This window comes from Mus caroli, unplaced genomic scaffold, assembly GCF_978045245.1.
Source record: "Mus caroli unplaced genomic scaffold, Mus_caroli_1 scaffold_2, whole genome shotgun sequence".
NCBI lineage: Eukaryota > Metazoa > Chordata > Mammalia > Rodentia > Muridae > Mus > Mus caroli.
This window is the reverse complement of record NW_028227257.1, coordinates 89817380-89832843: the sequence shown is the minus strand read 5'-3', so window position 1 is coordinate 89832843 and position 15464 is coordinate 89817380. Positions and strand designations below refer to the sequence as shown.

At 44.0% G+C, this 15464-nt stretch overlaps 1 protein-coding gene across 3 annotated transcripts in view; it reads left to right on the top strand.

The window, feature by feature from the left end:
• Positions 1 to 10730: 10730 nt before the first annotated feature.
• Fnbp4 (formin binding protein 4) overlaps positions 10731 to 15464 on the top strand; it is a 33904-nt gene continuing 29170 nt past the window's right edge. For 2 of the 3 annotated variants that reach the window (XR_015046512.1, XM_085834708.1), the window contains exons 1-2: positions 10731 to 11090; positions 11965 to 12057. Coding sequence is in view for 2 of the 3 variants with exons in the window: in XM_085834708.1 (XP_085690834.1) it covers positions 10772 to 11090; positions 11965 to 12057 (412 nt within the window). In the remaining variant the exon portion in view is untranslated. The remainder of the gene's footprint in view (positions 11091 to 11964; positions 12058 to 15464) is intronic. The other variant, XM_021155628.2, reaches the window with a different exon arrangement.

Here is a 15464-nt window from a genome sequence, read left to right as displayed (position 1 = left end):
CTAAAACCTTCAGGTCTCCTGAAGCACCTGTGTATGTAGGACAGAGGCAGAGACAGGTGGGTCTCTGTGAGTCTGAGGGCTACATAGCAATACCATTTCCAACAACAGCAGCAACAAACAAAGCAAAGTACCTTAAAGATCCTTTTTTTCCATTCCTTCCAATATAAGATTTCATGTATCCCAAGCTGGCCTAGAACTCACCATAACCAGAGATGATCTTGAATTTCTGCTCCTCTTGCCTCTGCCTCTAAAGTGTTAGGATTAGTTATAAATAACCACACCCAGTTTCCCCCGTCTCTATATACTGTGGTCGAGCACTCTACCTACTGAGCTGCATCCCAAGCTCCAGTTGAAGACCTTAATTGGCTGTTTGAGATTATTAGAGTCAAATGACTCCTTGTTCTGTGAAACATGCTGCAGGGCTAGAGAGAGTTCAGTAAAATGTCAGCTTTATGACCTAGTCCAGTCTCCTAGGCTACATACATATGGTCATATATGCTTGTAATGCCCATGCTGGAGGGTAGAGACAAGGATCCCTGTGGTGCTGGCCAGCCAGACTAGCCTACTCGGTAAGATCCAGACTAGGAGATCATGACTCAAAAACAAAACAAGGACATTTCCTGCAAAATGACACCTGAGACCTGAGCTTGATCTCTTGCCTCCACATGCACCTCCGGCCACCACATACATACAGGTACACCCACATATAGAGGGAAACACACAAACACAAAAATATGTGTTGTGGGCTGAAGAGATGGCTCAGGGGTCCGAGCACAATTCCCAGCAACCACATGGTGGCTCACAACCATGTGTAATGGGATCTGATGCCCTCTTCTGGCATGCAGGCAGAACACTGTACATAATAAATGATTTTAAAAACTTTAAAAATATATATGTGTTGTGTTGGGCTAAGTGGATGCTAATTTTTAGCAACAGAGAGGGGCCTAGCAAGATGGCTCAGTGGAAAAAGGTGCTTTCTGCCAAGTACAGTGACCTGAGTTTGATCTCCAGAACCCACAAGGCCAAAGAGAACCAACTCCTGCAAGTTGTCCTCTGACCTCAACACATGAGGCACATACATAATTCACACAGAAAAAAAATAAATCTAGAGGCTGCAGAGACGGCTCAGTGGTTAAGAGCACTGACTACTCTTCCAGAGGTCCTGAGTCCCAATTCCCAGCAACCACATGGTGGCTCACAACCATCTGTAATGGGATCTGATACCCTCTTCTGGGGTGTCTGAAGACAGCTACAGTGTACTCATGTACATCAAATAAATAAATTTTTTTTAAAAAAATTATTTTAAAGCCGGGCGTGGTGGCGCACGCCTTTAATCCCAGCACTCGGGAGGCAGAGGCAGGCGGATTTCTGAGTTCGAGGCCAGCCTGGTCTACAAAGTGAGTTCCAGGACAGCCAGGGCTACACAGAGAAACCCTGTCTCGAAAAAAAAAAAAATTATTTTAAAAAAAATCAAAAAATAAATGTGAAAGGCAATTTGCTCTAGGCAATGGTGGTGGCACATTCCTTTTATCCCCGAACTCAGAAGGCAGAGGTACGTGGATTTCTGTGAGTGAGAGGCCAGCCTGGTCTTCAGAACAAGTTCCAGGACTACACAGAAAAAAAAAAGAAAGAAAGTAAAAGAAAACAGTGTTCGGGGCTGGTGAGATGGCTCAGTGGGTAAGAGCACCCGATTGCTCTTCCGAAGGTCCAGAGTTCAAATCCCAGCAACCACATGATGGCTGACAACCATCCGCAACGAGATCTGGCGCCCTCTTCTGGAGTGTCTGAAGACAGCTACAGTGTACTTACATATAATAAATAAAATCTTTAAAAAAAAAAAAAAGAAAAGAAAACAGTGTTCTTGTTGAAGTTAGCTACTTTCCTTTAAAGTCAGATAACTTTGTTTCAGATTTGTGATGTGGAACACTAAAACTAAGTGACTGTTTGGTTTTGGTCAGGCATAACACAGGAGCTAAAGCCAAAGCATTTCCTGTAAATCCTACTTGGCAGAACAAAAGCTTAAAAGCTTGAGTTCAGTAATCTGCAGCACAGCAAAACTAGGGGAGAAGACTATGGCATTAGCAGACTCTCCTCAGTTCTCAGACTACTGCAAACGCTAACACTATTCAAATGAATATGGATGGACTTTATATTTAAATAGCAAAAAGAAAAGTACCCATGAACACAATAAGATACTTCAATCTGATGCACTTTTCATTAGCACATAGTTTTTATTACAAAGATTTATAAATTTATGAGTATTTTGCCCTAATGTATATATGTCCATAATGTGTGTCTCTGGTGATCATGGGGCCAGAGAAGGGAGCATCAGAACCCCTGAAACTGGAGTTACAGATGGTGGTGAGCCCCCAGTGTATGCTGGGAACCAAACCTGGGTCCTCTGCAAGAGCTCTCAACCCGAGCCATCTCTCTATCCCCATCATAGAAACGTCTAAAGTGTCCTTTAATCGCCCCTGTTTTTCCTAATCATAGTACTTAAAACCATAGATATTCCTGTATTACTGGGTTCTCCATACACCTCTGAAAATTAGATACTTGAATATATAAATAACTTACTAACTTTTCATTGTATCTACTCAGATCTGTATGTAAAAAGCCAATTTATTGTGCAAATAACCTATGATTTGAATATAGGTATTTCAATAAACCAGGCTTCGTGGTTTATATGAACCTCCATAAAACATGCAAAGTCAAATAATGTGGTATTATAAGTAATCTAGACTTTGTTTTTGGTTCCTGGCATAGAACTTCAAAACCTTTAACATTTCCTGAGTTGTGGGAATTTGTTTAATAAGTTGAGTCTCGGTAAGTTCCTAACTAGCTTCTGGAATAGAGCTGCTCACAGAAGACAACCACAAGATTAGAGGGTTGGAACTTTGAACCCGCCTGACTTCCTGGGAGGAGTAAGAGAGCTGGGGCCTGAGTCCAATCTTGTGGCAAGCAGTTTGACCAATCATGCCTTTGAAATCAAATTCCTTAAGAAGGGACTCATGGAGCCGGAGCTTCCTACACGGTAAAGTAGGAGACTGACACTCTGGCTACAGAGGGAGGCTGAATGTACACCATGATCCCCTCTCGCTCCCTTCCCCTCCATCCCCCCCTACTTACTACCCTCGTGGTAACACTGGAGTACAGAGCTTCTCTGAGTTCTAGTAGTTGTAGTGAATTATGGAAAGGAGGCATAGGGAGGTGGCACATTTGTAGCCAGTCAAGTGCAGGTGTTCCTAAAACCTGAATCCCTATACCTGTGGAGTCTGGTGCTAATTCCAAGTGTCCAGAATTGAGTTGTACAACTAAATCAAGACAGCCATGAAAGTTAGCCCTACCCTACTGAATTGGCTCTTCTGTGGCTTATCTCTGCAAGTGAAGTTCCAAAAGGCAAAGCCTTTAAATAAGTTCAGGAAGCGTAGCTTTCAAAATTACCAAATAATAAAGACCACCTACCAACTGAGTATGACTAAATATATTTGAAAATATGTTTGCTTAAAGACAATATGGGGGCTGGTGAGATGGCTCAGTGGGTAAGAGCACCCGAGTGCTCTTCCAAAGGTCCAGAGTTCAAATCCCAGCAACCACATGGTGGCTCACAACCATCCGTAACGAGACATATAATAAATAAATAAATCTTAAAAAAAAAAAAAAAAGACAATATGGGGTGGGGAAGGGGTGGCTGGAGAGATGGCTTAGTGGTTAAAAGCACTGACTATTCTTCCAGAGGTCATGAGTTCAATTTCCAGCACCCACATGATGGCTCACAACCATTTATAATGGAATCCAATGCTCTCTTCTGGTGTACTCAACATACATCAGTGTACTCACATACATAAAATAAATAAATCCTTGCCGGGCGGGGGTGGCGCACGCCTTTAATTCCAGCATTTGGGAGGCAGAGGTAGGTGGATTTCTGAGTTCGAGGCCAGCCTTGTCTACAAAGTGAGTTCCAGGACAGCCAGGGCTACACAGAGAAACCCTGTCTCAAAAAACCAAAAAATAAATAAATAAAGTAAAAAAAAAAATCCTTAAAAAAATGAGCAATGGTTCCCTAGAACTGTACTGCATGGCCAGCTTGGTGGCACATGCCTTCAATCCCAGCACTTAGAAGACAGTTAGATAGAGCTCTGTGAGTTCGAGGCAAGACTGGTCTACAAATGAGTCCAACCCAGGACAACCAGGACAGAAAAACAAAAACAAAATGTGCATTGCTCTTACAAGGACCTAAGTTTGGTTCCTAGCACCCAGATAGGAACTGCCTGTAACTCCAAAATGTGATGTCTCTGAACTCCAAGGGCACTTCTTACAGGAGGACGTGCACATGCGCACGCGCACACTCACACACACACATACACATTGATTGACATATATAAATAAAAACTAAAGTCTGATACCCATGTATGAGAAGAAGTGTGGTGCTTCCTGAGATTGGGTTATATCACTCTGGTAATTCCTAGCCTCATCCACCTTCCTCCACTGTCATCACTTAGCTTTTTTTGTAGCCGAATAAAATTCCATTGTGTGTATTTAGTTAGCCCATTCAAATGGTGATGGACATCTAAACTGACTCCATTTCCTAGCTATGTGAATAGCTGCATAAGAAAGGACTTTCTGAAAAGTTCTACAATAAATAATCACAAGAATTGACAAATACAGTTGCATGAAGTAAAAGAGCTGTGCAGTAATTTAAAAAGAAAATATATCAACAAAGAAGAAAGCCTACAGAACGGGGGGCGTTAGCTGCCAGCTTTGCTTCAGCAGGGTTTATCTACAATAAACACACACACACCAGGAAACTCTTTCAGTCAGTAAACGGGCTAAGGAGCTGAGCAAGATAGTCCTCAAAATGCTAATAAATATTTTAAATGTGGCCAACATTCTTAGCCATCAGGGAAACACAAAAATAACTTTAAGATTCAATTTCACTCCAATTTAGAATGGCTAGCATCAAGAAAACAAAGGCCAACAAATGTTAGTGAGAATGGAAAAGGGAAATCTTTACTCACTTTTGATAGAAATACAACCTTGTGCAGTCACTGCCAAAGTTTCTCAAAGAGTTAAAAATAGAAGTGGGCCAGGCGTGGTGGCGCACGCCTTTAATCCCAGCACTCGGGAGGCAGAGGCAGGCAGATTTCTGAGTTCGAGGCCAGCCTGGTCTACAGAGTGAGTTCCAGAACAGCCAGGGCTATACAGAGAAACCCTGTCTGGAAAAAAAAAAAAAAATAGAAGTGGGATGGGTAAGTGGGTAAAAAATCCTCACCCTAGACCTGAATTTGGAAGGAAAGAAAAGACTCCTGAAAGTTGTTCTCTGACCTCCACACTTGTACCATGACACATGTACCTCTCCCCAACAATCGATCGATCAATATTTTTCTATTAACAATAGGGCTAGTGAGATGATTCAAATGGCAGTGCCTGCTATCGAGCCTAATGGTTTTCAGTCATGCACCATATGTGACAAAGAGAACCAACTTCCACAAGTTGTTCCCTGGCCTCCATACATGCTGTGGCATGCATGTCTATGCACACACACATACATGTAGTTTTTAAAAGAAAAAATAGGCTCTCCAGGCAATGGTGGCACATGCCTTTAATCCCAGCACTTGGGAGGCAGAGGCAGGAGGATTTCTGAGTTTGAGGCCAGCCTGGTTTACAGAGTCAGTTCCAGGACAGCCAGGGCTACACAGAGAGACCCTGTCTCAAAAAAAGAAGAAGAAGAAGAAGAAGAAGAAGAAGAAGAAGAAGAAGAAGAAGAAGAAGAAGAAGAAGAAGAAGAAGAAGAAGAAGAAGAAGAAGAAAAAGGAAAACAAAAGAAAAGAGAAAACAAAAGAAAAGAAAAGAAAAGAAAAGAAAAGAAAGAAAAGAAAAGAAAAGAAAAGAAAAGAAAAGAAAAGAAAAGAAAAGAAAAGAAAAGAAAAGAAAAAAGAAATAGGCTCTTACTGTGTATTGCAGGCTGACCCTGAACTCCAAGGATGCACTTGCCTCTGACTCTGGATGTAGTACATTTTTATAAAAAAAAAAAAGAATTCCATTACATACTTACCATATTTTACTGCCACTCTTCCCAAGAAATAAATCCGAAACTTGCTAACAATTTCAAAATAGTTAATATCCTTTTCATCTATATTAGGAGCACAAATCTCAGAATACTTTAATAATCCAGATTCTTCATCCATTAGTAAGAAAACAATCTTCTAATTTATTTCAAGTTTGTATATGTTCATTCATTCATCCAGTCAAGTTCTTATATTTTAAGATATTTGCTGAATGTTTCTCATGTTTTAGAAAGTATGTTTGCTAGAAACCGTAAACAAATGAATTTAAAAAATCAAGTCGGGGGCTGGTGAGATGGCTCAGTGGGTAAGAGCACCCGACTGCTCTTCCGAAGTTCAAATCCCAGCAACCACATGGTGGCTCACAACCACCTGTAATGAGATCTGACTCCCTCTTCTGGAGTGTCTGAAGACAGCTACAGTGTACTTACATATAATAAAAATAAATAAATCTTAAAAAAAAAAAAATCAAGTCAAGCCAGGCATGGTGGTGCACGCCTTTAATCCCAGCACTTGGGAGGCAGAGGCAGGTGGATTTCTGAGTTCGAGGCCAGCCTGGTCTACAAAGTGAGTTCCAGGACAGCCCAGGCTACACAGAGAAACCCTGTCTCGAAAAACCAAAAAAAAAAAAAAAAAAAAATCAAGTCACTATTCTTGTGGATTTTTCACTTAACAACCATTAGCAGGTGAACCCAAAATTTACCCTGTAAGGTTATGAGAATCAGATACAAACCTGCATTTAAAGTTATTAGTCATTAATACATAGCAACACAGCAAATAACAAATATTAGATATTTTTAGTGTGCTTGGTTAGTGTGCAACCAACCTCTGTGGCTATAAAAAAAAAATTCCACCAGTTATTTCTTACACTTAGAGAGGGAGCTGGGTGTCCATACCACTGTCAAGTACCACGAGGGCTTGACAGTGAGGAGCAAGGATGCTCAGGAAGGTCTTGTCTGTACTGGGCCCTGGGGGAACGATTTTGTCATGTGATGCAGTAGTTATTGCAACTAGAGTAAAGGATGGATTTAAGATGAGAGGAATGATGGGAAGTTGAATCAAAGGCCATCTTCAGAAAGGACAAAGGTCTAAGTATTGATGGAGGGGCCACGAATCTCTGTTCACATGACTCAAGTTACTTTTATTGACCTGAAAACATCTACTTATACAGATCAAAAATTTAGTAGGCTTCCTATTACACCTGTGGGAATCCCATGATTCATGTAGATCTATGGTGAATGCCATACGCCTCCACGGACTCAGTCTGCTGAGTGTGTTCTGTGCTATTACCAAATCCATGCCTATGTAGCCCCTGCCATCCCAGGATCCATTTTTTTTTCTTTTTTAGCTTTCCAAGTAAGCTGCTGTATCTCCCCTGTGATGTCTGGCCTACAAAGAAGGAGCTCTTCAGTGATGCTGGGGTTTTGAAAATCTAGTGTATTTTGCAAAATTCTGATGACGGTATGGTTTCTCAACTCTCCTAGTGTACATAGATTTTACTTTTATTTTGTGTGTACATGTTTCAAATGCACATATGTATGCACACCATAAGCATAGTTGGTGCCAGAGCCCCGAAGAGGGCAACAGATCTCCTGGCACAGGAGTTACAGTTGTGAATCACCATGTGGGTACTGGGAACTGAAGGTCCTCAGGAAAGACAGCCAGTGCCTTAACCACAGAGCAATCTCTAACCCCAGATATTTTTGTTTTGAGACTGGGTCTCACTATGTAGCCCTAACTCTAGTGGAACTCAGAGATCCACTTGCCTGGCCTATTATTCTTGCTCTTATTTTTTTTTTCCTCGAGACAGGGTTTCTCTGTATAGCCCTGGCTGTCCTGGAACTCACTTTGTAGACCAGGCTGTCCTGGAATTCAGAAATCTGCCTGCCTCTGCCTCCCAAGTGATGGGATTAAAGGCGTGCACCACCACCACCCGGCTTGTTTTTTGGTTTTGGTTTGGTTTGGTTTTTTTGAGACAGGGTTTCTCTATGTAGCCCTGGCTGTCCTAGAACTCACTCTGTAGACCAGGTTGGCCTCGAACTCAGAAATCCTCCTGCCTCTTATTCTCCCTCCTTAACATCCATTCTCATACATCTTCCCCAGATTTCTCCTTGTATTATTATTATTTTATTAATTTATTGTTATTATTGTTATCTTTGTGACAAGATCTCACTTTGTAAGCTCTGGTAATATGCATACCTAGCTAGACTCACTTGAAATCTTCCTACCTCCGTATCCACTGAAATGATAGACATGAACCATGACAACTACTTCCAGTATTGTTAGAACACTTCAGTAGCTCTCCAGGAGTACAGTGCACCATCTTTTAGGCATTTATTTCTCACCTTCTGGCCTGCTGTCATTAGTCTAGAAGTAATCAGGGATGGGTGGAAGGAGTGGGTCCTGGAGAAAATCAGCATTAACTTGAGTGGTAACTATCTCTGGGGAGAACATTAATGACTCAGGATGTCACCTGACTCTAGGAATGGGGAACAAGGAAGACTCAAAATGTAAAGAGCTCAGCCTCAATGTGGAGGAGTTGGAGGTAGGGCAAAAAAGTAGTGTTTACAGAAGTAGGATGAGGTAAGGCTTCCGTATCCTATATGAACAGTTTGACTGTTTCCAAGGTCCAGTCATTTCCCCTACTAATCACATCGTATTTCGTTTTAAAGAGCCTACTGGGGCTGGAGAAATGGCTCAGCGGTTAAGAGCACTGACTGCTCTTCCAGAGGTCCTGAGTTCAAATCCCAGCAACTACATGGTGGCTCACAACCATCTGTAATGAGATCTGACGCCCTCTTGTGTATCACAGCTACAGTGTACTTATATTTAATAAATAAATAGATTCTCAGCTATGTAGGCAGATGGAGGTCTGTTTACATGAGACCCTGTCTCAAAAAGGTTACAGTCGTTGGCCATTTTTCTATGCCTGCGTTGGGTGAAGTGAGGTAGAAGGAGCGTGGCTGAGGGCTGAATAACAGAATAACTGAGTGGGGAGGGCTCAGGCTGGTTTCCCTGCAGGGGCTAAGGTACTGTTCCGCGTGGGGCCTTGCACTGGGCACTGTAGAACAGTGCACAGCATGCCCAGGGCTCCTGGAGACATTGGGGCCCTACGAGCCATTCCCCCTACCCAGCTGCAGGAAGAGGTCTTCATGTCCCAGGTGCACAGTGTAACCCTGTCTGAGCAAGACCTGCAAGGGGAAATCAGGATCCAGCTAGCCCAGCTTTCCAAGTCACTCCCTGGGCCAGCCCCTCTGCCACAGGCCCGCCTTCCTGGGGCCCAAGCCATCTTCGGGGCCCAAGCCATCTTCGAGTCCCAGCAGCTGGCAGGGTTTCCGAGAAAGCACCAAACCTGAGATACCTCGAATTGTGGTGCAGCCCCCAGAGGAGCCCAAGCCACCACGGCGCAAGCCACAGACCCGGGGTAAGACTTTCCATGGACTCCTGATAAGGGCCAGGGGACCCCCTATTGAGGGCCCCTCCAGGTCCCAACAAGGCTCTGCCTCTTTCCTGGACACCGGATTCTAAGTGCACCATACACTTAGTGCCACCATATCTCAATCATCTGAGCAGTGATGCCAGCAGCCCCAGGAATGTATAATCTATTGCTGGGCTATGTGACTCTGCTGTTTCCAGCAAGGACCACCTTGAGGAGTGGCGTGTCTCCTCACTTTAAGGACTGTTATCAGGCACAAAGATAAAGAAAGAAGGATGCTGAGTGGAGCTTGTGGGGAGCTGTTTGGTGCTTGCCATTGCCAGCATCAAAGCCAGAACTGAAGGATTGTGGGAATAAAGCCTTTGGCTGAGATATGGTACCCCATGGGTTTCTTGCAAGGGAATCCTCAAATAAAGCCTGACTGAGAAGATACTAGATAAAGTTTGATCAAAAATAAATAAACCTTTGGGTTGGAGCGAGCGGGGCTGGAGCAAGAAAGTGGGGGGAGAGAGCCTACTGTAAACCCATCACTTGGGAGGCAGAGGCAGGAGGATTTCTGAGTTCGAGGCCAGCCTGGTCTACAAAGTGAGTTCCAGGACAGCCAGGGCTACAGAGAAACCCTGTCTCGAAAAACAAAAACAAAACAGAAAAAGCCTACCGATGTATAAACACCCAGCATCATCATTGTTTAATACTATACCCCAAAGAAGCTACAATAACCAAGAGAACTTGCAGAAGGGTGCAATGTATCTTTTTTTTTTTTTTGGTTTTTCGAGACAGGGTTTCTCTGTATAGCCCTGGCTGTCCTGGAACTCACGTTGTAGACCAGGCTGGCCTCGAACTCAGAATTCCACCTGCCTCTGCCTCCCGAGTGCTGGGATTAAAGGCGTGCGCCACCACGCCCGGCTTGCAATGTATCTTTATCTTCCTCAAAGACAAACAGCAATAAGCAGCTGAAAATAGCTACAAGATGGCGGACAAAGCCCTAAAGAAAAGACACAGCTAACAGCTCATGGTGCAACCCCAGTCTAAGGAAGTCGCACACACCGCGGGTCCTTCCCCACTATTGGCGCGACGTCCTGTTTTTTCCCTTTGCCATTGGCTACCGAGTCCGTCTCAAGTCAAAACAGCCAATCGCCTTTTCCCTGAACAAAGCCCACCCACCATGGATGGAGCGGAACATGCGTAAAAGCACCGGGGCTCAGGCCGCATGCGCAAGTGCACCGCGCCGGTTAAAAGCGGATCTCCTCGGGAGGCGGTGCCACGGTTCATGAATATTGATTACGCACCGGGGCGCTGTGCGCCCGCCCCACTAATCTGCCGTCGTTCGCTGCTCGCGCTCCAGCTCGTGATGGGGAAGAAGTCCCGGGCGGTACCCGGCCGCAGGCCTATCCTGCAGCTCTCTCCACCGGGTCCTCGGAGCAGCACCCCGGGCCGGGATCCCGACCCCGATCCGGATCCCGAGGCAGATTCGACGGCGGCAGCGGCGGCGGCGACTAGCCAGTCAGCTCCGGCAGCTGCGACGGCGGCGGCCGCGACGTCGCCCGCGGTGCCTGCCACCGCTGCCCCAGAGGACTCGCCTTCAGAAGGTAAGGGCGCGCGAGAGGGGCCCTGCTTTTATTTGGGACGTCTGAAACTCGAGCACGGGGCTTGCGGCCTAGGTTCCCGGGTGTCTCTTCGGACCCAGTGAAGAAGAGAAACCCTGGCGGGCGAGGTACACCTCGGCTGCCTGCGATCTGGGGCCCGCGGGACGGCGGTCGGGGACTCTGGGCGGCGGAAGGCCGGGCCCGGACTCATCTGAGGCGCCATTGCGGTGCAGGGGTTTCTCCCCGGAACCTGTGCAGTCCACCGAGGCTTGGGACCCCAAATGTCTCCTAGATGATCCCCTTCGATCTTAATAACGCAGAAGATGGAGGGCAATTTCCACGTGCGAGCCTTGAGGCGGTTGAACCTGGCCTTCTCTACTTGTCACGCTTGGTTTCGTTTTTGTTGAAATGGAGACACCACTCTTTAGAAGTGAACAAACCCATATTTTTTTTTTCCTATGCTAGACAAAGCATCGGTAACCCCAGACTTAAGGGAAAGTGACAAAACCTGTGTGTGGGCTTTTCTGGAATTGTTTTGGGTTTAGGGTAACAATTGCATGGAGTAGATGCCGGAGAATCTATACTGTATCAAACATTAAGAATCAGGTTAATAGGATGTACATAACGTGTGGAAACGTGCAGATGTATTTATGCATGTTAATTGTTAAGTATTGCAGGTGCCATTTTCATAGTGTTCACGTTCTTACTGTCGCTATCACTAAATGAATGGAAGATTCTAGATCAGCTTGTTTTTTGACTTCTTAGTTTGTATCAGTGATACACACTGGTTTTAAAAGTTGATTCAGGCCTGAAGGTCAAGCTTTGGACCCTCGCCCACTGACTGACTGCAGCTTCCTTTTGTGCATTTCAAATACAGATGAACAAGAAGTGGTGGTGGAGGTCCCCAACGTTGTTCAGAACCCTCCAACACCAGTCATGACCACCAGACCGACAGCCGTCAAGGCAACAGGTAGAGATTTTTGTTGTTTTTGCCTTTCCCTTAAAATATCTTTTATTAAGTTGAAAGATAAAAGTGTGCAGCTGGGTTGTTGGATGGTTAAATGTTGCTAATTTATGATTTCTCATAAAAAGTCGTTGAAGTTTTTCTAGGGTAAGATGCAAAACTCTGGGTTCCACTCTTGGCTTACAAAAATGGATTAACAAAAAATAAATCTTTCCTGAGGGTTTGCTGTGTATAAACTTTTAAGTAACATGAAAGTTTATTTACGGCTGCAGACACATTCGTCCTTCTAAAGCTGGGCCACATAACTTGTTTATCTATTTTTTGAGAGTGTCTCAAGTGAACCCAAACTTTTTTGGGGGGGGTGGTTCGAGACAGGGTTTCTCTGTATATCCCTGGCTGTCCTGGAACTCACTTTGTATACCAGGCTGGCCTTGAACTCAGAAATTCACTTGCCTCTGCCTCCCAAGTGCTGGGATTAAGGGCGTGTGCCACCACACCAGGTGTGAACCTGAACTTTTAACTGTTCAGGTAGATGGGCTGCACAGAGACCTCTTCTCCCCTAGTCTCCTTGTCTTGACCACTCCACTTCACCCCCCAGCGCTGGTTACAGATGAGTGTGCTTCATACTCTGCCAAAACATGGCTATGAGGGCTCCGAATGCAAGTCCTTAAGCATTTTACAAAGGGAGTCATCTCCCTGCCGGCTTTTTGGTCCTTTTGTGGTTTTTTGTTTGTTTGTTTTTAAGATTTATTTATTTACGCATACAGAGTTCTGCCTGCATGTGTCCTGCAGGGCAGAAGAGGGCACCAGATCTCATTACTGATGGTTGTGAGCTACCATGTGGTTGCTGGGATTTGAACTCAGGACCTCCAGAACAGCAGACAGTGCTCTCAACCTCTGAGCCATCTCCCCAGCTCCTTTTGTGTTCCTTAGGAGCACCAACCACGCCTCACTTTTTTCATTTGACCCTTTCATTGTTTTTTTTTATTGTTCTTTTTCTCCAGTGACTCATGGTCCAGGCTGGCCTAGAACCTTTTATTTAGCTGAGGTTGGCCTTTAACTATTGATAACTCCTGCCTTTGCTGCCCAAGTCCTGTGACTGTGATTACAGGTGTGCTCCACTACACCCAGCTCATTTCCCACACTGCCTGGTTGGATGCACCCCTGACCCCATACAGTTACCCAGTCCACTCTGCAGCAGTGATTACCTTGGCAAGCCTGAGTTCAAGTCACCACTCCGACTTTTACTCTGAGACTGCAGAACAGATATCGGGCTGAAACTTACTCATCTATAAATGCATATACTATAGTCCTGAGTTGCTTGGGGATTAAATTTTATATTAGAGAATTTTCACATTGGAAAAGCAAGAACTTTTTTCTGCATTTTATATATATTGAAGATTAAAGGTTTTTAAGACTGATTTTCTTTTGACATTTTTGTTTTGTTTTGTTTTGTTTTAAGATATTCTTCTGAATCACAATGTTGTGATTTTTAAGACTTATTATGTATACAGTGTTCTGCCTCCATGCCAGAGGAGAGCACCAGACTCATTAAAGATAGTTATGAGTCATGTGGTTGCTGGGAATTGAACTCAGGGCCTCTGGACGAGCAGTCAGTGCTTTTAACACTGACTCCAGTCCCAATTATTTTTATTTTTATTTGTAATTGTGTGTCTGTCTGAGTGTGTTCTGTGTGTGGAAGCCTGAGGGGGCCAAAAGAGGACGTTAGATCCCATGAAGCTGAAGATGCGGGTGGCTGAGCTCCCCAAAATTACAGTAATTTTACTCCTAGTCTAAGGTATTTTGTTTTGAGACTTTTCCCTTTGGTAACCCTATCTGGCCTCAAGCAGAGTTCTGCCTGTCTTTGCCTCCCAAGCTAGGATTAACAGCCATGATGTCCAGTCCAGTTATATTTGTCTTCATGCACTTTAGTTCATGGAACTTTCCGTTTGAGGAATAATCATTACTTGCTTTGTTTTTACTTAGAAAATGTGTTTCAGCTGCTGTAGTTTGATTGGCTTAGGTGTGTGGGATGTTTTAATTTTTGAGACGGGGCTACCATTCATAGTTCAGACTGTCCTAGAAGTCACTAGTAGTCCTTCCTTGACCACACAGTAGAACCCTGCTTTAGCCTTCTAAGTGCTGCAATGCAGACATGTATAATTCTTAGATTGAATAAATAGTTAATCACCAAATTCTGTTATTTTGAGAGGATGAGGTTCAGTGATTCATGGTTTTGGGGGAAGATATCAAGTATATGTAGAGTAATTTTATTACTTTGAAGGATTTGGTGGGGATAGAAACAGTATCTTGGGGTTTATTGCTGTGGAGGCATCATGACCAAGGCAGCTCTTATAAAGGAAAACATTTAATTGGGGCTGGCTTACAGTTTCAGAGGTTCCTTAACAGAGGCAGAAAACATGGCAGCACAGAAGCACACATAGTGCTGGAGGAAGAGCTAAGAAAGAGTTGTACTTCTTGATGCAAAGAAGCCAGGAGGAGACATGTATCTTTCACAGGCAGCTAGGAAGAGGCTTTGGATCACACTGGCCAGATTGAAGCTTATCTATGAGACCTCAAAGCCGTTCCTCCACAGTGACACACTTCCTCTAACAAGGCCACACTTCCTATTAATGGCACTTCCCATGGGCCAGGCATATTCAAACTGCCACAAACAGAATCACATTGTGTAGTTCTGGTTTGCCTGGAACTTGCTATGTAGTCCAGGCCGACTTTGACCCGAGTGCTCGGATCAAAGACTAGTGCCACAGTGCTCGGATCAAAGACTAGTGCCACCAGACCTGACTCCTTGAAGGATATTATATTATTTATATCTGTAGTGATTTAATGGCATTCTTTGTGGTTTGGGTGTTTTTAAATTTTACTTTTTTGAGAATTTCATACATGAATACATTGTATTTATATTATTTACACCCCTCCTTCCTCCTTTTTCTGTGTTGTTTTGTTCAAGAACTTACTATGTAGACCAGGCTGTCCTTGAGCTCACAGAGTTCCTGGGATTAAAGGCCTGGATGAGTGTGCCAGGCTTTCATGACCATCTTGTCTTAGTTGCCTTAGTACTGAGAATATGTGCTTGTGCCACCGTGCCCAGTGTTGTGTTCATGAGCGCATGCATCTGTGTGTATGTGCTTATGTTATGATTGAATCTAGGATCTTATATATGCTGAGTACATAGATATTTTTCAACTATTAATTAATCCTATCAATCCTAATCCTAATTTAGTGATTATTCTGACTTTGGAATTAAGTTCTGACTTGTAAATAAACAAAATGTTGACTCTTTGATTACAGAACCATGTGTTGGGGCTGGAGGGATGGCTGGGTGGTTAAAAATATTGACTGTTCTTTGAAAAAATTTGGTTTTGATTTCCAGTACCCACATGGCAGCTCAC